This window comes from Saccopteryx bilineata, chromosome 11 (assembly GCF_036850765.1).
Source record: "Saccopteryx bilineata isolate mSacBil1 chromosome 11, mSacBil1_pri_phased_curated, whole genome shotgun sequence".
In the NCBI taxonomy this organism is placed as follows: Eukaryota; Metazoa; Chordata; class Mammalia; order Chiroptera; family Emballonuridae; genus Saccopteryx; species Saccopteryx bilineata.
The window spans coordinates 71958238-71968364 of NC_089500.1; the positions used below are offsets into that span (position 1 = coordinate 71958238).

At 40.7% G+C, this 10127-nt stretch overlaps 1 protein-coding gene and 1 non-coding gene across 2 annotated transcripts; one reads left to right on the plus strand and one right to left on the minus strand.

Annotated features, from left to right (window-relative positions):
* Positions 1 to 1099: 1099 nt before the first annotated feature.
* Positions 1100 to 9861, minus strand: PRPF38B (pre-mRNA processing factor 38B). Its single transcript, XM_066246500.1, has 6 exons — positions 9297 to 9861; positions 6553 to 6621; positions 6119 to 6270; positions 5978 to 6038; positions 3440 to 3663; positions 1100 to 3107 (listed from the first exon to the last, which is right to left on the minus strand). The coding sequence occupies exons 1-6, from the start codon at positions 9576 to 9578 to the stop codon at positions 2252 to 2254; spliced, it is 1644 nt and encodes a 547-aa protein (XP_066102597.1). The 5' UTR covers positions 9579 to 9861; the 3' UTR covers positions 1100 to 2251.
* LOC136315835 (small Cajal body-specific RNA 11) lies at positions 4934 to 5045 on the plus strand. Its single transcript, XR_010727614.1, has one exon. It is a non-coding gene; the product is annotated as a small Cajal body-specific RNA 11 (non-coding RNA).
* Positions 9862 to 10127: the final 266 nt, after the last annotated feature.

A 10127-nucleotide genomic window follows, 5' to 3' on the forward strand; every position in this document is an offset into this window, starting at 1 on the left:
AGAAACTTCTCGTTTTCTCATGTTGTAAGCAATAATCCTGAATATATGACATTAACAAGTACTATCACATGTTCTATCAAAATGTTCCTCAAAAGCAAACTTAATTTAAAAAAATTTTTTAAAAATTTTAGCAAGAGAGGAAGAGACGGGAACATTGATCTGTTCCTGTATGTGTCCTGAACAAGGATCAAACCAGCAACCTCTGTGCTTCATGCCCCTCTAACCAACTGAGTTATGCCCAGGGCTTAACTTTAAATGTCATAGGAAATCAAGTGTAGCTTGTGATAGAATTTTAAACTCCATTTGAAATACATTCTTCCCACATTTTAAAGTACACTGTTAAATTAACATTTCAGATGGAACTATATTCAAAAGAGTAGCACCATTAATTTAGGTATACCAAAAATATTTTCCATGTAAAATACATCAACTGTTTCCATTACTTAAGAATATAGATTTGCTAATTTTTACATCTAGTGTTAATTTACTTGATATCAATCTAAAACAACTGAATCTTTTTTAAAAAAGCATAGCATTTTCATAGAGCAAGTCCTTCAATATTTTTCTAGACTTATATAGGTACAAATGTTAAGCCTGCCTGTGAAAGGGCTCTTCAAATGTAGTCATTTGCTGCATTTGCTCCATTTAACACTTCTGCTGGTGGCCCATCAGACGGCCAATATAAACAGTGAGATCAAATAAATTGTAACAATACAATTTAAGGACACTCATCTCAATCCTGGCATTGACTGAACAAAATCACTGAGCTTGTTTCTGTTCTAAAAAGAGCTGAGTTATCTTATAAAAGTTTCTGTAAGCCCAATTATAAGTAATCCAAGTGCAAAGTACTTCGATAAAGCACCTTTATAGGAACGAGTGGTCACCTAACCCAACACAACAGCACGGACAAACGGAACTGCTGTACGATCTCTAGTAAGGATTACTATCAACGCATGCCCAGTTCTGGTCTACATGCTCAACTCACTGAAATAGCCCTCTATAAAGTGGCTCTACTAACGTTTTACCAATTTCCACAAATACACTTAAAAAAAAAAAAAAGGAACATTAACACATAGGGGAAAAGCCAATACCCATGATAAAGGATTTAATCCAGCGTTTATTCCACTCATGATCCTTCTCTGTAATCAATACAAGTCATAAAGAACAATCTATCAAATAATTTGCCAATAATCTTAAATAATGCAACATAGCATTACTTTTAATACTTCTCTGTTCTAGATTGTTTAAAAACTCAAACAGCAATCTTCATTATCAATAAAAAAGTTTTAAATTTTTAAAAAAGGACACTATATCAAGCTGTTTTATAATTTAAGTACTTTCCATTTATAAAAATGCTTTGGAAGCTTGAGGCGTGACTATTTCACTCATCTTCCCCGCCCTCTCCCAATTTCACGTCAGTACAGGGTTGCTGCAACAATGCTAGGTTTCAGACATTTTTCCTTTAATATAGTACTTTAAAACCTGAAAAACTCAAGGAAAAAAAGAATACATGTCATGTATTTTCTCAAATAAAAAAGAAAACTAAGTGAATAAATTTTAGGCATACTAACAGTGTCCCTTTGAGGTAGAATGCTAAAAGGACTTTGATCAAATCACAGCCTAATTTAAATCTCTGTATCAGAAACTACTCAGATCCTCTCTAACGTTAACTGTGGAGAATATTAAGCGTAACATATTAACAAGAGCTTTCGGAGATAATATACAGTGGACAAGAATGTTAATCCTACAACTGCTGCCTTCGTGTACATTGAAAGCACATAATTCTCCTATAATAAACACCCAAGATCCATTCTGAAAGTCTTTAGCATTCTATTACGAAAAGCACAGCCATGCTAACTTCAGTACACAAACCATAACCCCACACCTACAGAACAAAAATAGAATTAGCGGCAGTTTATTGCCTTATACAAATTTAACCTACATGGCAACCATGCCAAAGAAATTAAAACATTTTCAGGACATATGTACAGACTGTACATCTCAAAAACAATGAAACAAAAATGCAAGAACAACTGGTGCATCATGTATGGAACGCAACAGCTGGGTGAGAACATCAATGCAGTGAATGGGATTACAAAGGCACTTCCCTACACAAAAGAGAAACGGAAGGCAGCCTACGGGGAGCTCGAAGAGTGCGTACTACTGCAACAATCTCAACTCGGGAGGGGAGAAAAGCAGATTTAATCAAACATTTATAGGATTCAATGTGATCCACTTCCACAATAAATTGTCACACAGTCTCGTCTTTGCTTTTATGTTTTTCTTGGCTCTCCGGCTCCACACTCTGGCTCCTCCGACGATCAGGTTTGTCACACTGGTCCTTACCATCAGTGTGATCCCGTTTGTGGGAACGTTCTTTGCTTCGGCTCCGCTTTCTCGATTTTTCTTTGCTGGGGCTGTGTTCCCGCTTTCTCGATTTCTCCACGCTGTCAGTTCTTCCCTGACTGCCACTCCGGCTTCGCTTGTTGGACTTCTCCTTGCTCTCACTTTTATGCTTACTGGACTTCTCTTTGCTCCGGCTCCGACTTCGTTTCCCCGCATTCCTACTTCTGCTCCGGCTCCGATGTTTCCTTTCTCTGCTCCTGCTTCTGCTGTGTTTCTTCTCTTTCTTGGCATCTTTTTTGTCATCTCTGTGCCGTCGATCCTCTTTGTCTTCTTTATGTTTTTTTTCCTCCACCTCGCCCCTGCTTCTCCGTTCCTTGGACCGCTCCCTCGACCGCTCTCTCTCCTTTTCTCGGTCACTACCTCTTTCCTTGTCATAGTCACGGTCCCGCCTTCTGCCTCTCTCGTTTTCTTTCTCTCTCTCCCGATCCCTGTCCCTTCTGTCCCCTTTCCTATCACGACTGCGACTGCGGCTTCTGTGCCTCTCCCTACTCCTGCTGTGCCTGTGCTCCAACACCCGGTCGATGCTGCGGGATCTCCGCCTGTCTTTCTCTCTCTCTTTGGCTTCACGCTCAAGTCGCTGACGTTCTTTCTCTCTCTCTAATTCTCGGTCAAAACTAGAACAGCCATGACCCTCTCGATGATGGCTTCTACTTCTTGACCTTCTCGGGGACCTCCTTGGACTCAGCGATCTCCTTGGAGACCTAACATTTAAGAAAAGGGGAGAAAAGAAGAAAATCTGAATGAATTAAACATACTGTAAAAAAAAACCTTAACTTTTGTCAGTGATATTTATCTAGATCCCCAGTGTACCTAAATATGTCAAGAACTATTAATGCGAAAAAATGTGCTTGTTCACATTTACAGATGTATAATTTTGTTGAAAACGCCATGAAAGGCAGAAAATGACCTTTCAGCAGAAAATGTGACAAACTTATAAAATGAACACTACTATATATAGAACTTGCCACTGATTTCCAAGAACCTTTGTATAAAGCATATTTTAAAAATAAGCTTAGTTCAAGAGTTTCATTACCTTGAACGCCTGCGTTCAACATGTCTGTCTATTTCCTCAACGCCTTCCTTCCCATCTTTCTTGATTTTTCTAGGCCGGGTTTTAATCTGTTGATCGATATTCTTCTGAACTGGAACTGGAATTCTTGGAAACAAGGTGGAGAACCACTCCAGTTTCGTGAGAAAAGAGCGCAGCATCTCTCCAATGGTCATCACACAGCCTCCACCGGCCTTCACATCTAGGTCCTACAAATACACAAACAACACCCTCGCCGTCAAACATAATTATTTCAATACGTAATTACAATACTACAAAAAAATTACCATCTTTGGTATCTCAAATAAAAAAAAAAATCTAAGAGAACAATTTCAATTTGTGTACCTTTCTAATCAGGTAATGAATGATACAGAGAAATACTTGGGCTTAAATGTGCATGCAGGTGCGGACAAACCCTGCAGCCTCCTGGGCACAAGGATGACTAATCTCACTCAGGAACATGGGACAGCCCCTTACACTGCTCAACTGTGTGGCACAACTAACTTAAATTTCCATTCCACACACCTATAAGTACATATCCATTTCTGTGAAAATGTTTGCACATATTATTCCTAGCACTGTGATCTCGCTACATCTTCAGACAATTCCTGTCTAAAGACTATCTTTTAACAGTTCTAATATCAAATGAAGCCCTAATAAAACTGGAAGCAATAGCAAACCAACTGCCATGAAGCAGTGAGGTTTCTAATTTAGAGTTATGTAGAAAATAAATAAATGAACAAATAATTGGAAACGCATAATCCATGATGACCATTGTCTCTGAAAAGGGTCATTACCGCATGAAGGCCTTCTTGCTATGCCCTCTCACAGCTCAGGACATGTTAGTCAGCTATTGTCAGTCCCAAACCTATAGTGCAAGCACACAAGGAAAGTGAGATTTGTTATCTAAACAGGAAAACAAGAGCTAAAGGTAAAACTGCTTGCACTCACACACATTTAAGTGTTCAGATAAACAGTATTTCCAAATATAATCGCTGCAGATATCTAAAGAAGAAAACAATAAGTTAGCTTAAATAGAGATCCTCAGGTTTGTCAATATAAAAAAATAGATTACACAGAAGCATTCAGAAACAAACCTAATACAATACAATTATAAAAAGTGGCATGCTTTTTAACTATAAAAGGGAAAAGTGCTTCAGCCTAAAAAAAAAATCTCATTTAAAAGGAAAAAAATTTAGTCTTGGCCAGGTAGCTTGGTTGGAGTGTCATCCCGGTATGCCAGGGCTCTGGGTTTGGTCCCCAGTCAGGGCATATGCAGGAGTCAACCAATGAATACATGAATGGGCAGATCAATAGGTCACTATTTTTTCCTCTCATTAAAAAAGTAAGAGAAATTTAAAGATTGTGGCTTACCACCTATCACACACTTTGCTGCTTCTGAGATACTGAACAGCTCAGTAAACAGGCTAAAACCTCCAAAGAAACAAAAATAAAAAAGCAGCCCCAAAAATGCAGACAAAATTTTTTCTTATTTATATAAGCAGAGTCTGGCAGGACACAGCAATCTCCCTCTTGGTTTAGGAAGGCCGTCCTGATATAGAGCTGGCTCTTAAAAGCATGGGACGACAATTTAAAATAAATAAATAAAAACAACTACGGAGAGATAACAAAGTTTACTTTCTGAACCTAAAAATACAGTGGTAAGGGGCCCTGGCTGAGTAGCTCAGTTGGTAAAACATCTGTTGTCCCGACACACCAAGGTTGCGGGTTCAGTCCCTCATCAGGGCACGTACAAGAATCAAACGACGAATGCATAAATAACTGGAACAACAAAGAGATGTTTCTCTCTCTCTCCTGCTCTAAAATCAACAAATAAAAAATTAAAAAAAATAAAGCTTCTCAAAGAAACTTTTCTGAACATATAAAAGAATCTCAATCTTACTAAGCTTGAATGGCAAGTAGATGTGTAATTAAAACAAAATCTGAAGAAATTTTAAAAAGGGTTGCTAGCTTTGTCCAGTATGAGTCAGAAAGCTAGAACTGAAATAGTTTGGTCACCTTGAACAAGTCAGCATAATTCTCAGCCTACTTAGGTCCCGCCCGGCTCTTCAATTCTGCATTTCTACGCAAGCAGGAATATTAAGATTTGGAAGAAGTTAGAGAGTAAAGAACTAAAAAGTTCCAGGACAAAAAGCTGTAATTAATATTCTATGTGCGTATCTTATCAATTTTGAGCATGGTCCAACTTAAAAAGTCACTATACAAGCCAAGATCAATACCATACACATAATCAGAAAGATTATTTTTAAAACTCTTAATAGTCAAAAAAACATTTAAACTTAAAAATCAAGAAATAAAACTTAAGAAAATTAACCTAAGATATATAATAAAATCCACCAAGTCTTAGTGGATTAATGTCATTAAAATGACATTAATTCCAAAAGCATTTGGGTGAAATGTAATTATAGACAATTCTAGAAGACATCCAACTTCCAATAAATAAAAGACATTAAAAACATAAGAGTAATCAGAAGAAACTAATTATTACCCTTGCTGACATACCTCTTCGTCATCAAGGAAGGATTCAAACCAGTCCCACAGATCTGTAGGGGGCTGTGTGTACCTAGAATTAAAAGGGACGGATTAGGCCTATGTGAATTACAATGACATACTTAAGAAAAATGTAGATAAATGCACACTCACCTTATATACATAAATCCAAGGGCTCTAATATATGGAGAGTCTGTGTGTGTTATGAGACCCATCACTTGCTTGCGAGTTAACTTCAGAGTAAATAATTTGTATAACAGGCAAAAAGCTGTAGAAACAATTCCTCCTGTTCCAACGCCTCGAACCTTTAAGGGAAAGAGTTAAGAAAAAGGTAGTAATTAATGTAATTAACAGCAACTAATTAATCCTGATAAGTATTATTGACAAGATATAATCCAAATCAGAATGGAGCATAAGAAATAACTTAATAACCCCATCCACAGGCTACCTGAATTTAGGAGGGAAAAAGCCTTAACACAACCAACTTAGAAGATTTGCCAACTGTCATCTGAGTATGTAACTGACATTAATATGAACTCAGCTATCAGACACAGAGAAACGGAAAAAATGCACGTACTTCTACTTACCCCTCCGCACATCCCTGTCTGGCCCGCTGTCTTCCTGCTTCCCTTTTCCCAGGGTTCAACATGTGTGACCTGAAAATAGAAAAGAGGAACACAACAAACATTCACACTTCAACTTTTCCACAAGTACGATTCAAGTAAACCCAATCCGTAATGCAACAGCTCTTCCAAAAGTTTGGAATTGGGTATTTTGACACGAGGTGTATTTTGTTTACACACACTATGTATGTAATCCAGCTTTAAAAAACTGCTTAGGTATTTAAAGAGCACCAATAAAGCTCCAAGGTTTAACAAAACCTCAACAGCTTTAGAGAGCAGAAATCTCATTGGCTTTGTAGAAAGCTGGTACACGTGGAGCCAGGCCATTTCCAGTCTCATATGCTTGTAAAAACATTTGATAATATACTAACTTTATAGCTTTTTATGACTTGCTTAAAAAATAAAAATACTCATTTCAAAATGGATGTAGATTCCCACTTAAAGCAAAAAGTATTAATGATGAAGTATTTTAAAAAATCTTTAAACTATCCTAATAGTTCAATTTTATAACGACTTAAAATTTTACATTAAAATGAAGAAAAATTAGTTGACGAAAGTATGCTGAAACAATAATAGAAGTTACTTCTGATGCAAAAATTATGACTTTATTCATTTTTTTTACCATGATCATGCATTATATTCATTCTTGATTAAAGATGAAATTACAAAGACCACACCTACAGAGATCATTCCTGTTGGTCAGTGTATAATTTATTTTCAACCGAGTTATATGAACCAATTCAATTTTCCCCTCAGCATAGAGACCATGTCAAAACTTGAATAGATGTGATTAGCCATGACACCAAGAATACCCAAAGACTCAGCATCCTCTTTGCTAAGATGGGCACCCTATAAAAACCACTTATGTTACCTAAAACATAGCAAAGAAAGAATATTAGCTCTACAAAAAATGTAACTCAAGGTCTTTTGGAAAGATCCATTGTTTCTTAAAAACAAAATAAAATCCTGTTCTTTCACTACATAGTTCTAAAACTCTATCTCCATTCACCCATTGTTAATTCCATTTTAGTCTTTTTCAGTGGCTTCAGACAGAAAAGTATGCATTTAAACGTAAAGCACTATATTATTTTTGCTCAGCTGACTCCTGCACTGCTTTACCATTTCATTTCCTTCCCCCAGCTTCCTGCATAAGGTGTTTCCATTCCTTACCGACTGGCCAAAGAAGTGGATGCAATGCAAGACGTACTGCCTCCATATTTCAATGACTGACAAGAAAATCAGTCATTTTATTGATAAAATCTGGGGCTTTAGTTTTATAATGAAATTTAAATAATTTCTAGTAGAATCTTAAGTTGTTTCAAAACACAATACCTAAAAATTGAAAACAAGCTTTTCCTCCTTCACATTTCACACTAACATTGCCTGACAATAAACAGAACCTGCCACAGAAAGAGCAGGAACCCAATTTTCAACTGTTTGAAGTTTTCCACTAAATAAAGCTAAGAACTGAATATTCATCATAGTATTATATTACCCTTGTAAAAGGTTATCAAAATTTCAGGGTATTTTTACTTCTACAGTCGAACTGTATGTATTCTCAAAATGATTTTCTATCAAAAGCAACTGACCTCAAAAAAACAAACAAAGGTCCTTCAATAACTAATCATTTGGGACAAAAAGTGAACAAAACAACCGAATAGGAAATTTAAACGATTAAGTTTTAACACCTCTACAGAGATGGTCAGGTCACAGAAAAGACTTGATGTAGTCAAGTGTTTTTAGTCAATATAGACAAAACGGATTATATTAGATGCTCAAAAATATTTAAAGACTGTCAAGACAATTATTATAAATATTCTTTAAAATATAACCTTAGGAGGCCCGGAAGATATATTTTTTAAAAAAATTACATTAATTGCAGGTATATGGAGAAAACCTATCTAGTTGATAAAGACCAAAACCAGTGGCCTAAGAAGTCTAATTAGCCGTTCATTTAACCCAGGGAAATGCATTTATGGCGATTGAGCATGATTAATAGTGCATACCTCTACCTGCGACCCTGGGCTGCTCCGAGCCTCGCTGCAAGACTGAGTCAATCCTGCTAACGAAACAAGAACTGAGACAAGAGTGCAGTGAGGAGGCGCCAGGTGAGCTCCCCAGCACGGCCAAGCCAGCACCGACCCTGCCGCAGAAGCCCAGGGCCCAGATCACTCGAGCAAGCCCAACGCACAGATGAGTCGAGACCACTCGCTCCTGACTTCCTGCTGGGAAAACTTCCAGGCCTTCCGTACACCTCTTGCCCTGGCACCTCTCCACCCTCAACCCTCCCCACCCACCCGCACTGACCATTTATTTCCCTGTCTGGACAGTGAATCCCAACAACACGAGGCCAACACTGAAGTCAATACACGCCCTGGCTCGGGGAGGGGGGGGGGCGCGGGAGAAGCACCAAGTTGGCGCCGAGTAGATCCACATCAAAAGGACTAATTTGAAAGCTGGGAACTGGAGAGGCGTTAGTTACTCTTTTTCTGCTCCTCCCAGGGGTGGGCAGGGGGCGGGGGTGAGAGACCCCCCGCGGCGGGCTCTCTTCTGAAAAGGAAACGAGGGCGGCCCCGGCTGACCCCTCCCTGGCCGCCTCCTGGCCCCCCGCGCCCCCCAGACCTACCGACCCCGGGGCCGCCTCCGCCCGTTTCCTCCATCCTCCCGCCTCCGCACCTCACCCCTGCCCAGGCCCAGACGCTTCGTACCTTAAAGTAGATCTCGTCCACCACCTCGTGGTAGGTCTTGAGCTCGTAGAGCTGCACTTTGAAGTAAGGCGACGACAGGATGTTGGTCAAGATCATGGGGTTGAGGTTCATGGTCTTCTCGTTGCCCCACAGCGGCAGCACATTGCCCTGCTTGCCCGAGACCGCCGGCTTGGTGACGCCGCCGCCGCCGCACTGCTGCTGCTGCTGCTGCTGGGCCGCGGCCGCGGCCGCCTGGTGCTGCGGCTGCGAGTTGCCCGTCAGCGCGGGGCTGTTGTTAGCCATGTTGCGGCGGCAGGAAGGAGGGAGGGAGGAGGGGGAGGGGGCCAAGCTCGATCTCGCTCTTCGGGACAACGGTCCGGGACCCTACTCCATGGAACGCCGTCGGGAGAGGGGGGCCGCCCCGCTGTGCCCGAGCCGGGTGAGGGAGGGCGACGAGGAGGCCCACGAAGGGACTCCGGGGCGAGAGCAGACGCCGAGACGCTGGCCGCGAGAACTCCCGGCAGAAGGCGAACCGGCGGCCAAGGAGCGCGATCTCTTCCGCCAACGGCCCCTGGGAACAAGATGGCGGGCCGGCGGAAGTGACGTCGCACGCCCCAGAGTTCCAAGCTTAGCTGACAGCCAATCAGAGACGCCCAGGTGGGCTGGTGGTTCCTCTTTCCAGTTCCGCCGCGCGTATTGTGCACGTTAGAGTTGCTGCGGTCCCCTGCAGTGCTCGACCCTTAGCTCTCCGGTGGGAATTTGCGGGTCAGGGGAGGGCAGTGTAGGTCCAATTTGAATGCTTTGCACTAAGGCCCCGGTGTCTCCTCTTCAAAGCTGAGCAGGGGAGGGTTC